The 16,380-nt window shown below is 41.5% G+C and overlaps 1 protein-coding gene across 7 annotated transcripts in view; it reads left to right on the top strand.

Annotated features, from left to right (window-relative positions):
- LOC132399123 (septin-9-like) overlaps positions 1-16,380 on the top strand; it is a 434,472-nt gene that overhangs the window by 389,749 nt on the left and 28,343 nt on the right. For all 7 annotated transcript variants that reach the window (XM_059979124.1, XM_059979123.1, XM_059979122.1 and 4 more), the window contains 3 exons: positions 6,994-7,111; positions 10,889-10,984; positions 14,604-14,700. In XM_059979124.1, the coding sequence (XP_059835107.1) occupies positions 6,994-7,111; positions 10,889-10,984; positions 14,604-14,700 (311 nt within the window). The remainder of the gene's footprint in view (positions 1-6,993; positions 7,112-10,888; positions 10,985-14,603; positions 14,701-16,380) is intronic.

The following is a 16,380-nucleotide window of genomic DNA, read 5'->3' as shown; positions in this document are numbered from 1 at the left end:
CACTAATTGGTTTTTATCACGTCCTTATTATTAAATGCAATGTGAAATTACACTTCAGCGCTGGCATGTAATTGGCAATTGTAAGGAGTCCCACTGCAATTGATGGATTTCTCACCGCCCAGGCTTATCCCACTGTGAAAGGACTGCAGAGTGCTGATCAGGCCCAAAAAATGGGTTATTTTTCATTCCTTACCCTTCATTTTCACAGTAAAGCCATGTATAATAACAGTCCCTGAAAAACTTGCAGATTTCAAACATTTTCAAGAAATGGAACGGGAATCGGCCCAGTTCCAAAGCCTGGAGAACGGAGGCTGGAAGCCTGGTGAAGATGGAAACTGGGTGGGAGGGAGGAAAGAGAGCTTGTTATGCTGCTATTCTTTTGTCGCTTGCTATGTTCTGCATTGTCCTACCAAGCATCGTGGGCATGCCATGTTAATGACAGAATTTCTAGTGACACTTGCAAGCTGACCTCAGCACATCCCTAAGTCATGTTGGCTGTTAACGCAAACAACATATTTCACTGTATGTTTTGAAGTACATGTGATTAATAATTCTGAGTCAGAATCTGAAATGTGACAGGATTAGTGTAAAGTAGTATATCTTCGATAGGGTATTGCCAACAAACCTGTGTGTTATCCTGTGAGTAAGATAAAATAAATAGGCATCCGTTAGTCTCGTGAGACCATGGATTTCTGCCTTGGAAAGTTTCCAGGGCGCAGGCCTGGGAAGGTTGTATGGGAGACTGGCAGTTACCCATGCTGCAAGTCTCCCCTCTCCACGCCACCGATGTTGTCCAAGGGAAGGGCAAGGGCCGATACAGCTTGGCACCTATGTCGTCACAGAGCAATGTCTGGTTAAGTGACTTGCTCAAGGATGCAACACACTGCCTCAGCTGAGGCTCGAACTAGTGACCTTCAGATCACTAGGCCAATGTCTTAACCACTTGGCCACGTGCCAACACTGAGTAAGATACTAAAGTGGAAATTATCCTACAAATGATATACCATACCATATGCCCTACTGATGGCTGGCAGGAGGGTTTTAACTAGGAAAAGGCTGTGAACAGGTGGAACAATTGCCATCCTTCTCTCCCTCTCATTCCCCTAGTTCTACCCGAGCTCCCATCTGAAATAGTTGGGCAGATGCAGAAGATAGCGACTGGAACTTGGGTGTCCGTTAGAATTCCCTTGAACATTTTCATTCTGCCCATGCTCACTGCCCAAGTAGAACCTTTGTTGTCTAAGCCTGTCTCTGAAGCTTTGGTTGAGGAGGAATAGGAAACCATAGTAAAATAGATTGAGAATCCCATTCCCTAAATATTCCAACTCTGCTGAACAATTGAGTCTATTTTCCAATAAGCGTGACTACAGACTTCGCAAGATAATTTTTCTGCTAGACAAATATGGAAGTCCCTTGAATAATATTGCCAAAAATTACAAGTCTGCTTTCATCATCTGTGATAAGGTGACAGAATATAACCAAGGAGAGATTGTCTAGTTATATCAAAGATGTTTTTAAAATTAGCAACACACACAAAATGCTGGAGGAACTCAGCAGGTCAGTCAGCATCTATAGTGGGAAATGAACAGTCAACATTTTGAGCCGAGATCTTTCATCAGGACTGGAAAGGAAGCCAAAGTAAGAAAATGGGGGGAGGGGAGGAGAAAGGGTACAAGTGGGCAGGTGATAGGTGAGACCAGGTGAGGGTGAAGGTAGGTGGGTGGCCTGCACTCTCCACTCCAGGGAGACAATATGGAACCCCTGGGGCCATCCTCCTTTACCTTGGTCCAATTCAGGTTCCACATCCAAGAGTCAGGCCAGTTCAGGGGTTTGGAAGCTCTCTATTTATATTTTCACTATTCTTGGGTTGAACAATGTGGTTATATATTTAAAAAAACTCTAAGAAATTAACTTGTCAAACTAGATAGGCATATGCATAGACAAGGAATGGAGTGAAATGGATCATGTGCAGGCAGAAGAGATTTGATTTAATTTAATATAATTTAGCATCGTGTTCAGTGCAGACATTGTGGGCAGAAGGGGCTGTTTCCTGTGCTGTGTTGTTCAATGTTTCAAACTCGGCATTAAGCTTGACAGAAACACAACAAATTCTGCAGATGCTGGAAATTTTGAGCAACACGCACAAAATGTTGGAGGAACTCCACATGTCAGCCAGCATCTATGGTGGGGAATAAATAGTCAACTTTTCAGGTCAACAACCTTCATCAGGACTCATTAAGCATTAGTTAAACTAGGAACAGCAATCCCGGTGAATGTCCATGGGCTTTTTGATCTAATTGGGATGCCAGTTACTCTTTGCAGTCAAATTGCAGAACAATGACGAAGGGATGGGGCTGACTCACATTATTCTGATTAAGAGATGATACACCAGGTATAAATAGAAAATAATGAAGAAGATGTGTGAAGAGAAACACATTGAAAATTGGCTTCATGTCAACTGAGGTTGTTTGATTTTTCAAGTCGTGCTGAATTTTTTTTTAACTGATTGGAAAAATAACAATAATCACAACTGCAGACATCTGAACAATCCGTAAATATTCTTCAAGAGCTTCTCATAGATGTTAGCATTCAAAGCCAAGGAGAAGCATTTTGCATCCTGTCCATTAACCACACAAGGCTAATGCAGGGCCACCAGATTGATAACTGACCACGTCTGCATCCATATCAATTGATCGTTCACCAAGAGAAACTCAAAGTTCAAAGTAAATTTATTATCAAAGTATCTGTACGTCACCATATACAAACCCGAGATTCATCTCCTTGTGAGCATACACAGTAAATCCAAGAAACGTAACAGAATCAATGAAAGATTGCAACCAGCAGGACAGATAAACAACCAATGTGCAAAAGACAACAAACTTTTCAAACACAAAAGAATAATAATAATAGTATTAATAATAATAAAAAATAAATGAGCAATGAATATCGAGAAATTGAGATGAAGAGTTGTTGGAAGTGAGTCCATAGGTTGGGGAACAGTTCAGTGAAGGGGCAAGCAAAGATGAATGAAGTTATCCCCTCTGGTTCGAGAGTCTGACGGCTGAAGGGTAGGAACTGTTCCTGAACCTTGTAGTATGGGTTCCAAGGCTCCTTAACCTTCCTTCTGTTGGCAGCAGACGGAAGAGAGCATGTCATCAATGGTGCTGATGGATCCTGCTTCCGTGCAACAGCAGTCTACGTAGATATGCTCAATGGTGGGGAGGGCTTTAGCCGTGATGGTATGGGCCATACCCACTACCTTTTGTAGAATTTTCTGTTCAAGAGCATTGATGTTTCCATACCAGTCAATATACTCTCCATTACACATCTATAGTCATCTCTGTCAACTTATTTAGAATTTCTCATTAAGAATACCTTCAATATAATAATAAAATTGAAAGCGTACAGAGAAAATGTGCACATATGTTACCGGGAATTAAATAGGCTGGGTTTTGGGAAGGAGTATAGGAGAATTGGTGAAAGACAAGTACAAATACAAATAGAAAAAATGACATTAATAAAAGAATAAGCAATAAATATTGAGAACATGATTATGGGAACATTTCAATGATGGGCCAGGAGAACTTGAGTGGAATTATCTCCTTTGGTTCAAGATGTGGGTTTGCTTTCAACATTGAGGAGAAGTTTGGATAAGTACATGGATGGAGAGGTAGAGAGGGCTACGGTCCAGGTGCGGTTTGATGGAACTAGACAGAATAACAGTTCAGCATGGACTAGATGGACCAGGGGTCCCTGCTTCTGTGCTGTAGTGCCTTCGGACTCTATTGTGCCATACACTGGTCATCCATATGCGGCTGTCTTTTTTCTTTCATTCTAATTTCCCCTGCTGGAAAGTCAGCATGACATCAACCCAAGCACAGTGACTGGCACAATTCAATACACTACACCCTGTGCAAAATAGATCCTATAAAAAGAGCAGAATAATCTCAATGAGTCAACCCACTAACTTCTGTGGTATAACATTGAGTTAATCTGGGAAACACCCAACTTTGGAATATCCCGAAGCACCCATCTTCTGCATATCTTCTGGAGCTGCCATCTAAATGCAGACCCCTCAAAGGTATAATGGCTTCCTGATTCTTTGGGGGAGCATTGAGTAAATTTGGGGCATCCTATAAAGGACAGGGAAGGTGCTGGATAAATGCAAGCCTACTGTTTGGAAACTGGCATATAAAGTGGGATCAAATACGTTCAAGCACCACTCCAGGCTAGTGTTTCCACCCGCAGCTGTCAGCCACCATTGTGCAGAATTGATGAAAGATGGGGCGTTCAGGGTGCAACATTGCTCCCCTTCCCTGGTAGCATTAATTTAATGTGGCCTGCTTGTTCTCCATCCAAAGTCTGCGTGTAGGCAGAGCAGTCAGTGCAGATTTAGAACTGAGTGTAGTAACCCCAAACTAATCTCTAGACTTCGGAATGAAACATGAGTCACAAGATGTTTTACCCAAGAACCTACTGCTGCTCCTTAGAAAAAGTTCCTCACTTGGATAGATACCAATCTCTAAGATTGTTGCCTTGATAGATTTTAAAGATCAACTTTATTTATCCCACATACATCAAGATATTGAAAGATGCAGTGAATTGTGCTGTTGGTGTCAAATCGAATCAGCAAGGATTGTGCTGGGGGTAGCCCACAAGTGTCACCACACTTCTGGCAGCAGCATCACATGCCCACAATTTACTAATCCGAACTTGTACGTTTTTGGAACATGGAAAACCAAAGCACCCAGAGAAAACCCGCATGGTCACGGGGAAAACGTACAAATTCCTTACAGAGGTGGCAATAGAACCTTGTTGGCTGGCACTGTAAAGTCATTGTGCTAATGACTACGCTAACATGTTGTCATACCATACTGTAAATATGAACAATGAAACTACAGCGATTGAAATCTGGCCTGCATCAATTTGAAGTATTTCCCAGCTAAAATGACTTAACCTATTCCTTGTTTAGGATCTGTCAACAGGACAAATTGAAAAGTTACTATTTGACATCGTGCATATGCTGGAGACTAAAAGATAGTGTCATTCTGAAGCTACATACTCTAATCTCTTCTGAGAATGTTTTCCAAATGGTCTCAATTTTGAATATAATTGTCAAACCTGGAACAGTTTGTTGAGGATAAAGAAAATTGCTGTTGAGCAGGAGTTGACATGGAAATTATTAGTGGTGTTGCAAATTCTTGTAGTTTCCAGTCCTCCGAAACCAAGTTCAGCAGAACACAGACTCGCAAAATTAGCAACAAACTTCTCTGTAAGATGTCTTTCACCTTGCTGTTTGTGTAAATAGTCTGGAAGTGAGCATGTTTAAAATCCAGGAAATAAATCTGGTAAAATATAATATAAAATATTATCAACTTATAATTGGGAATTTAGGCAAGCTTTTCCTGTGTGATGTGCACATAAAAGCTGTTTTATCTTGAGATTGTACTACTATTCACTTCTGAGTGAAAGAGTCCCCTTCAGGAAATTGGCCTGGGCTCTCCCATGCAAGATTCATGTCTGTACATTTGTCATTTCCCTGGCACCTTTTTATACACTTAATGACCTAGCATATTGTATCCTATATGTTTTCTCCACTGCTGCCATGAATTAGGGTGCAATTTATTAATTGTGCTCAATGCTCCCCCAAGCAAACAGGAAGCCTTTATACCTTTGAGGGGTCTGCAGAAACCGAGAAACCTGACTGGACAGTTTCTGAACTGGTTTTTAGGCTACTCAGCAGCATTCCAAAGATCACAGGGGATGCTAAAACAATGTTTTTTTTCCTCTCATTAATGAGCTGCCAAGATGCTCACCCAGTCCATTAACAGCATTTCTATGAGGTACCTTAAATGCCAGCAGCTGCCACACCAATGTCATTTATCTCTGCCAACTGCCCCGGCAGCTGCGCTCCATACCTGCTAATATGATGAACTGATAAGTGAGGCTTTGGGCCTACTTTGAGCTGCTCTGGGGCTTGGATGTTAGGGCTCAATTTGGTTCAGAATGTTGCTGTTCACTTCAATTGTTTGCATGATTTATGTTTTTTTTCCTTTCTCTTGCATATCGGGTGTTGGTGTTTTTGTTTGCTTTAATTGGGTTCTTTCAGGTTCCTTGCTTTGTGGCTACCAATAAGCAGGCAAATCTCATGGTTGTATAATTTATGCATTCTTTGATAATAAATGTGCTTTGAATCTTGAAAATAAAGAGTGTTATCTGGGGATGCATGTATACTGTGTTAATACATTCAAAACCAGATACAACAGCAAGGGTAAATAACACAAACCTAGAAAGTCATAAAGATTTTCAGTAGAAATAAATATCAGAGTCCCTTTTCTTAAGCACTGCCTTGTGTATTCTGCTGTATGTCAGTCTTTCCTGCGTGGTTGAAGTCTGGTAATGTTGGCGGTTTTCACTTTGAGGTTGCACAGGTGCCCTTGGTGATCCATGAGATTTTTTTTTGCCTGAGGTTTGCTGGTAACACACTGCTGCCCACGGCCAGTTGAAGAGGCCACCAGGCAGTGTGGCGGGGTGAGCATGCTGCTTGGGAGAAGCTGCTGGGAATTTGGTTAGTGTCTTTCTGCATCAGTGGCCTTAACCTAGATACCAAGCCTCCACCTGGAACTGAATAAATAAAATGCAGTGGCCCAGAAACACTCCAACTACACTGACATTGTTTAAGCTGGAAAACTCCGACTAACAAACCCTGAATCATAGGTATCTGGTCCCTAAACAACTAGATCTGTGAATACTACAAAAGCCATATAGCCCACAATGAACGTCTCTTTATGATGGTGAATTATTTGGTTCAATTGCTCCTGTGAAATGTACTGTATTAGAGATTACATACCAATGGAAGTAGTGGCTGCAAATACTACAGGTAAAGAGGAGTAGTAGTAACTTTATGTTTCTATTAAAAAGAGCTTGATATTAGAACTGAAACTGCCAACTCATTCTGAGGTCAGTCATGGATTGTTCTGTCTGTTTTTGCAGGTTGCGTCCGTTGGATATAGAGTTTATGAACCGTCTAGCCAAAATAGTCAATATAGTCCCTGTTATCGCAAAGGCTGATACGCTTACTTTAGATGAAAGACGAGATTTTAAACAGAGGGTATGTATTTACAACAGTGACTACAACAACCAATACACTGCAACACTATACATTTCAACAGAGACTACACTGTTGTGACGTGAACCCGTTGTCACCGGGGAGAAGCGGAAGCTGGTGGATATAAAAGTGTTTATTCAACAAAAACAAGCAATGGGCATCATCACTTGAGATACTCTTGGAAGAAAAGGCCCTCTCTGCCAAATATTACATGATGTTTTATATGCTAAAGATCAAAGGTAACAGCAGGACAATTCCACAGTTATAATGTATCTACAGTGCTTCCTTTGAATTACATGTAGTTTCCAAACACCTTCATCGCACCTGCAGTTCAGACACCCAAAATGAATGTTAATCAGCATTGTCTGGTTTGCAATCAACTCCAGTCTGAAGCTCCAGGAATACTATTGTTTAGAGCTGCATCTTAAATTCAATCTACAATCCATGTTCAAGTCTGAAGACTGGCTGCTGTTCAAATCAGTATTTGCTATACATGCTAGAATACACCCTAACATACACCAACACTATATTGTAAAACACCATACATTGCAACAGTGACTGCAATACACTATACATTCTAACAGTGGAACAACACTTTAACTCCAGTTGACTTGCTTTGCACTTAGTTGAAGGTAAATTTTCATGGACAATTAATGAATCACCTTGTATAATTGAGACAAATCCCATGTTTTTAAATTAATGTTTTCAATTTAAACTTACTGGCTCGACTGTGTAGCACTAACTGGGATGAAACTTGTATGTGTGTTACATGCAATCATATACTGCATTAGGAAATACTTGTTCTTGTTGCCAACTTAAAATCTGGTCCACATTCATTCTACCCAGAGCTGAGGAGCATTTTTTGATGAAGTTACAGTTTTCCTTCCCCCTCCCCCCCGAGATGCTTTCTTTTATTAGAAACAGAAAATGCTTCTCATAAAATGAGGCAAGTTGTGTTATTTTCTTTCCCCTCCTGGCACTTTGACTTTTCACACGCCTTTGCTAAAGATGTCCCTTTTTTGTGCATATGGCCCCTACATTAGTATTGGCACCAGTCCCGATCCCAGGGGATTCCACTCAGTTCTGACAGAGAGAGCCCAAGAAGGGATTATTGGTGACTCAGTCTCAAGGCATGTCTTCATCAGCACAATGGATGGCAGGACTGGGTAGAGTGGCCGAGAATTTGACCTGCATCAACAAAGTGGTACAATCCCTGGACAGAAGTTATTAAGGAGGCCAATGGCAGGACTGTGGTCCTTGACTTGTTGATGGAAAAGTTTTGTATGATCTGCTACACCAGTAGATCATCAGTGGTATCAGAGCAAGAGCAGCAGTTAGTGGGAGTTGGGAGGATCATCTAACTGGAACATTGAGTGGAATGGAAAAGCTTGAGGTCTCATCACAGCAGATTGGCTTCCTTAGGAACTGATTGGGACATCATCTATTCCACACCCATGCGTCTTTGACCAAGGGAGCAAGAGGGCCTCCCACAGGGAGGAACACCCTCACACTGCATCCTCTCCCCAACTGTGCTGCGTGTACCTGTACATCATTTTCAATGTTATTAATTATCCTTTCCACATTGCACAATAGGCTGTTTCCTCATTTTACTAATTTAGAAAGTAATTTCTTACAACTCCCATGAAATCAACATTCACACTCTTGTGCTAATTAGTTTTGCTTGGTGTACAACTTCAGATGGAGTCCATAAATCCCCTATGATTATTGTATTGTCCCTTGTTTTGTGTGCCTCAAATTTCCTGATTTATTCTAATATCATTCCTGCGTGAGGACCTATAGACAACTCCCAACCATGTTCTCTGTCCCTTTCCCTTTCTTAGCTCCACCAAAGCTAATTCTTCCCATTATTTTCCAAACTCAAATCCTTTCTCTCTTCTCTGCTAGCCTATTCATTGTTACCAGGGCCAGTTCCTCCTCCTCTTCCACTGTGTCTGTCACTTCCTTAGACCAAGTGTCCTGGAATACTTAATTCCATGTGGTCACTGCCAGTAATGTCCATTAGATTGTACCTTTTGTATATCTTTTGTGCATTTAATTCATCTATCTAGTTGGGGAATCTGTGTGCCTTCTGAAAAAGAACCACCAATTTGGTCATAGGACATAGAGAAAAATACAGCCGGGTTATAGGCCCTTCGGCCCAAACAGTCCATGCTAACCAGCTAGTCCCGATTCCTTTTATTGGTTATAAATTGATTGAGCTGTCCAGACTCAAGGATAGCTTCCATCCCATGTTATAAGCCTATTGTATGGTTCCCTAGTATGATAAGGTGGGGTCCTGACCTCACTATTTACCTTGTTATGAACTTGCACCTTATTATCTTGTATTTTCTCTGCAGCTGTAACACTTTAGACCTAGAAGCAAAATTAGGCCATTCAGCCCACTGTTTGCTCCTCCACTCTATTATGGATGATTTATTATCCCTCTCAACCCAGTCCTCCTACCTTTGACACCCTGATTAATCAAGAACCTATTAAGATCCACCTTAAATATACCTAATGACTTGGCCTGCACAGCTATCTGCTGCAAAGAATTCCACAGATTCACTACTCTCTGGCTCAATAAATTTTTCCTCATCTCTGTTCTAAATTGACGTCCCTCTATTTTGAGGTTTTGCCCTCTGGTCCGAGACTCCCCCACCAAAGGAAACATCTGCTCTATCCTTTATTCTGTAACCTGTAATTGTTTTACTTTGAGCTATCTCTGTTTCCTCTGGTCCTTCCAAGAAGATTCCTGTTATCATTACCAAGCTGGCTTTGTGTTTCCCTGTAACTTTACCCCTCACCAGATCCATTCTCTCTCCATCCCCACTGTTTGGTTATTGGCAGTCTTGTTACTTGATGCAGTAGGACACTTGCCGTAACCTGGCCCAAGGCCTTCCTGCCATTTCTGCCAGCTCTCGAATGCGGTCTGACCGATGTCTCAGCGTTATATCCTTGCTTTTACCTGAGTGCTGACATTGCATTCAGCTCCTTACTACTGACTCAACCTGCAAGTTATCCGTTAGTGAATCTTGCACGAGGACTCCCGAGTCCCTTTGCACCTCCAATTTCTGAATTCTGATTGCAACATATAAGATTATTAAGGGATTGGACAAGATAGAGGCAGGATATAATTTCCAGATACTGGGAGAGTCCAGTACCAGAGGGCATAGTTTGAGAATAAGGAGTAGGTCATTTAGGACAGAATTAAGGAAAAACTTCTTCTCCCAGAGAGTTGTGGGGGTCTGGAATGCACTGCCTCAGAAGGCAGTGGAGGCCAATTCTCTGGATGCTTTCAAGAAGGAGCTAGATAGGTATCTTAAGGATAGGGGAATCAAGGGATATGGGGACAAGGCAGGAACTGGGTATTGATAGTAGATGATCAGCCATGATCTCAGAATGGCGGTGCAGGCTCGAAGGGCCGATTGGTCTACTTCTGCACCTATTGTCTATTGAATTTGCTCCCCATTTAGAAAATAGTCTACACCTTTATCCCTTCTGTCAAAGTCATGACCATACTCCTCCCTGCACTATGCTTTGGCAGGTGGCTCAGTTTTTGCACTAACAATGATTACAGTTTGTAATTTGGAAGCCCACATCTTGTATTGCTCAACCTTCGTGCTTCATCCAAGGGAATGGATGGACCAGGAGGCAGGGCTGGCAACAACCACTTTCCCCTTCCAAGGGCAACCATCCCTGGCACTGAATATCTAGAAAACAGCTCTATTACTCTTCTGGTACCTACAGGCTTTAACCTCAGTGATCTTCATTGATTTTCAGATCCGACAAGACCTGAGAAATTATTCCATTAGTGTTTACCCCCAGACAGAGTTTGATGAAGATTCTGAGGACAAATTACTAAATGACACAGTTAGAGTAAGTATCATGATGGATCTTCATTATGAATGGGTTGTTCAATTCATTGCGTTTCCAAATCATTCCACTTCTGTTCCAGACTCTATTGGATGTTATCTTGGTTTGATGGCTCTGGGCCTGTACTTACTGGAGTTTAGAAAAATGAGGGAGGACCTCATTAAAACTTTCCATCTATCGAAAGGCCTTGATAGAGTGGACGTGGGGAGAATGTTTACAGAAGTGGGAGAGTCTGGGACCAGAGGGCACACCCTCAGAATGGAAGGATTGATTAGAACAGAAGTAAAGGAGGAGGGTGGTAACTCTGTGGAATTCTTTGCCACAGATGGCTGTGATGGCCAATTCATTGAATATATTTAAAGCTGAAGTTGATAGATTCTTGATTAGTAAGGGTGTCAAAGGTTATGGGGAGAAGGCAGGAGAATGAGGCTGAGGGGGAAAGTAAATCAGCCATGATGGAATGATGGAGCAGACTTGATGATCTCAATGGCCTAGTCTGTTCCTACAGTATATCTTAAGGTCTTATAGTCTCCATTTTTCTTTTATCTCAGTCAAACTGATATTGTAAGGAAACTTACTACATTTCACAACACCCCCATTGCACTAATCCTTATTTGTCTAAAGTCGCTATGGTTGTTTCTGTATTCGTAACCTGCAGCGGATAGTGAGGTCAGCTGAGAAGATTATTGGGGTCTCTCTTCCCACCATCACGGACATTTAAACTACATGCTGCATCCGCAAAGGAAACAGTATTATAAAGGACTCCATGCACCCCTCATACAATCTCTTCTCCCTCCTGCCGTCTGGGAAAAGGCTCCGAAGCATACAGGCTCTCATGACCGGACTATGTAACAGTTTCTTCCCCCAATCTGTCAGACTCCTCAATACCCAGAGCCTGGACTGACACCTTGCCCTATTGTCCTGTTTATTATTTATTGTAATGCCTGCACTGTTTTGTGCACTTTACGCAGTCCTGTGTAGGTCTGTAGTCTAGTGTAGCTTTCTCAGTGTTGTTTTTTTTTTACATAGTTCAGTCTAGTTTTTGTACTGTGTCATGAAAAACGTTGTCTCATTTTTACTATGCACTGTAGCAGCAGTTATGGTCGAAATGACAGTAAAAGAGACTTGACTCGACATTGTAAATTGTCCCATGATTAGACTAGGGTTAAGTTGGGGATTGCTGGCTGGCATGGCTTGAAGAGCCAGAAGGGCCTTCAATAAATAACCAGTTAACAGAAATAAAAAGGGTGTTCCCAATAGCAAGCCTAGGACATTGAACAGTATATACAATGACTTTAATCAGATTAATGGATCACACACTATCTTCATCTTGACTTATGGTAAAATAAAGTGATAGATAATGACTAACTGTAAACCACTGAGCTGTTGTAAAGGTTCCAGGTGCATTTGTTTTTGCCACAGCTATTCACCCTTTGCTCTCTTCTCACTACTACCATCAGGCAGGAGGTACAGGAGCCTTAGGTCCCACTCCACCAGGTTCAGGAACAGTTACTACCCTCCAACCATCAGGCTCCCGAATCATTGTAGGTAACTTCACTCACCTCAGCAATAAACTGAACTTGCAGGCTCACTTTCAAGGAACTCCAACTCCTGTTCTCAGTGTTACTTTTTTTAAATTTACAATATTTGTCTCTTTGTACATTGGTTGGTTGTCAGCCTTCTGTTTATGTGCAGTATAGTTTTTTCATAAATTCTATTGTATTTCTTTACTTTCCTGCAAATGACTAATTAATAGTGGTCATAAACAGAAATGTGGAAGACTGAAGCTGTAAGCTAAACCTATAAAAGTCCAGGCCTGTCAGATTGATTTGTGTCTGTTTGTGTAGTGAGTTTGCAGTGAAAATGTGTTGAAAAATCCCAGTAATGTTCCCTGTCATGTAGGATGATTAATGTAGAGATTCCTCAGTTCTCCCTAGATGAATTCAATAGATGGTAAAAACAGACTGTCCATACCTGTATATCGCTTCTCAGCGAATAAAATTATTATTCTGCAAAGTGCCAAGTCTATGCCACAGTCAATTCAGCATCAATAAAGGCATTTGATAAACTATTCAAATTCACTTTAGAAATGAGAAATGCCTATGCTTAATGCATCTGAATAGACCTTAATAATAAAAGCAATCAATGACTCAATGTGTTCTTGCATATCTTTGTTTCTCACCTCCTTAATTCCAAAGTCTGTTGTATTTGATGGGCTTACTTCCAGTTTGCCTTTTGTACAGTTGAAGAAATATAGACAAATCAAAAAATTGGATTTGTTGCTCAGGTTTGTTGTATTACATCGAGCCAAACTTACAATAGCTCTTTAGTCCTTGTCTGAGTACAATAACAGAAGTTACAGATGGGAAAATACTATGAAAAAAATGAGAGTTAGTGGGATCTTCAACACACTCAAAAATATTGGAGGAATGCATCAGGTCAGGCAGCAAACAATGGAGGTGAATAAGCAGTTAACATTTCAAACTGAAACCCTTCTTGAGGACTGGAAAGGAAGGGGTTAGAAGACAGAATAAGGTGGTTGGCAAGGGGGAAGTACCTAGCTGGCAAGTGATAGGTGAGGACAGCTGAGGGGGAAATGGGTGGCTGGCAGAGGGAAGATAAAGTACAATTTTGGGAGGGGATAGGTGGAAGAGGTAAAGGGTGTGAGAAAAAGGAACCTAATAGGAAAGGAGAGTTGAACCAAGGAAGAAAGGGAAGGGGGAGGGGTATCAGAAGGAGGTGATGGGCAAGTGAGGGAAAGCAGTGAAGGTTCTGGTCCTGAAATGGCGACTGTTTATTTCCCTCCATGGGTGCTCCTGACTTGTTGAGTTCCCCAGCATTTTGTGTATGTATCCAGCATTCACAGAACCTTGTGTATGACCACCAACTTTATTTACCCTATTTCCATAATGTCTAGTTCTAGTTTCAGAGCTCCTAACCCTCTGATGGCATCACGTTGCTCCATTTTTCACTGTTTTCCATGTACCTTCAGCCATGAGGGAAGTAGCGAGGGAACGGAGCTGTGCAACTTGGTTCTGCAAAGAGCCAACATAGGCTCAACGGGCCCAATGGCATCATTCAGTAGATAGATTTTGAAGCTTTAACTCAGTCAGTTAATGGTGGGAACATTAAAACAGTATCATCTTAGCACGTAGAACAATACAGCTCAGTGCAGGCTCTTCGGCCTACAATGTTGTGCTGACCTATTAACCGACTCCAAGATCTATCTAACCCTTTCCTCCCTCATAGCCCCTTTATTTTCTTTCATCCATGTGCCTATTAAGAGTTTCTTAAATGTCCCCCTGTATCTGCCTCTACTACCATCATGACAGCTTGTTCCACGCGCTTGCCACTCACTGGGTAAAAAAAAAACACTACCCTTGATGAAATGTGTGGATCCCATGATAATAGTTTTGAGAACTAGGTCTGTGCTCAGTATTTCTTCCTCAGTCATTGTCACCGTTAATTTTCACGATTTTAAAATTAGCGAAATTTTGAATGATTGACAACTTACCACAGTGATTTTTCTTCAAAAAGTACATTTCATGGTTAAGCAGTTCGGGAAGTTGTGAGGCTTGCTGGAGAAGTACAAGGGATAATTGTTTGCGGTTGCCTCCAACAGGAGAAAATCCCTTTTGCAGTTGTGGGTACCGACCAAGAACATCAAGTGAATGGGAAGAAGATATTAGGCAGGAAAACCAAGTGGGGGATTATTGAAGGTAAGATAAAAGTATTTTTGGCCTTCAGATGGTGGTTTTGTGGATACCCAACTTATGGCATTTTAAAACAATTATTAAACTCAGAGAAAAACTTTGAATTTGGAAGTAATCACCAGATAAACTGCATTAAAAAGAAATGGTTGCTCTCTATTTTAGCAATGTGGACTGTCACAATTGATGGACGTTCCCTTCTTTGGAAGGCAAGGTAGAAAAACAACCAGGGGCTCGGAGCATTGATGGATCACAGCTGGGGGCATCCCTTTCACCATCCCAACTTCCTTGATCAACAGATTAATGCCACCTGCTCAGCTCCCAGTTCCCACAATTTTCTAGCTGGATACCTCTTGCTCCAGATGTGGCTCCAAACCGACCTCTTGGAGCAAGATTTCCAGTTGGAAAATAAAATTCTCACTTTATCTAACCAAGTGGGGTGTAACTGTCGCGTGTCAGTTAACATAATGCTATTACAGCTTGGGGCATTGGGATTCACAGTTCAAACCCAAAGCCATCTGCAGGCTGTTAGTTCATTGCCCCCGTGACCACTTGGGTTCCTTCCCACAGTTCAAAGACGTACTGGTTAGTAGGTTAATTGGTCATTGTAAGTTGCCGTGTGATTAGGCTTGGGTTAAATAGACGGGTTGCTGAGTGGTGCCAGAGTTATTTGTTCCGTGCTATATCTCTAAATAAAATAGTTAGCATTAAATATTCTCGAGTGATTAAGAGCTTAAGTTATTAGTTTCCTATATTGGTAAAAGATAAATAAGTCTTTTAGACATTGGTATATTATTTCACATGTACCACGATTCAGTGAAATGCTTGCTGGCATATTTATTTTATAGAGATGAAATCATTGCACAGTGCTATGAGCTAGAATAAGGTAAAACAATAACAATGCAGAATGAAGTGTAACTGCTACTGAAAAAGTGCAACGCAGGTGAACGGTAAAGTGCAAGATCATAATAATAGAATATTTATTTGCAATTAAAACATTTAGTGTGGAATCCTGGAAAAGGTTTGCAGAGAAGAATCAGGGTTGTGTATTAAGCAAATGCATGATGAGTCAGTTTCAGGTATTCCAATATTGATAACCAGAATCCGTGGGTTGGCACTTCACTTAAGGAATTGAGTACAAATATCCAGCTTCTGCAACAGCGGTGCTAAGAGAGTGCTGCAGTGACACTATTTTGACATTGGAAGGGAAAGGAAGTTATAATGCCAGAATCCTCAGGACGAAATGAAATATCCCACTGCATTGTTGGACTGTGCCCCATCCAACATTGATCTCGCAACCAACGTCGCCAAGAATGGATTCCCTGGTCCTTTGCCTTCCTGTTCCTTTAGAGTCTTCTGTTGTGCAAATCACCAACAAAATAGACCTAAATTATAGCTGCAGTTAGATGTTGAAATAGGTCTGTCTGAGGATGTGTAACTTACTTACTGCCCATTGTGCCACTGTTGTTTAGAGCAGCAGTAAAGGTCCTCCATCTCTGGTGGTGTTTCAGGGCTTCCTTCATCACGTCAGCTCAGTTTTCACTGTCAGTCACACAAATTCTGAATGGGGATTCAGGAATACCATTGCACCACAATGTAGAATAAATCATCATTGCTGTTTCCATAACAGATTCGTTTGACTAGTCAGGTTTGTTAGCCCTGAGCCCCACCCCACACCCCACCCACAAG

The sequence above is a fragment of the Hypanus sabinus genome, chromosome 9 (genome assembly GCF_030144855.1).
Source record: "Hypanus sabinus isolate sHypSab1 chromosome 9, sHypSab1.hap1, whole genome shotgun sequence".
In the NCBI taxonomy this organism is placed as follows: Eukaryota; Metazoa; Chordata; class Chondrichthyes; order Myliobatiformes; family Dasyatidae; genus Hypanus; species Hypanus sabinus.
The sequence above is the reverse complement of the archived record's forward strand: the minus strand, read 5'-3'. Positions and strand labels throughout refer to the sequence as shown.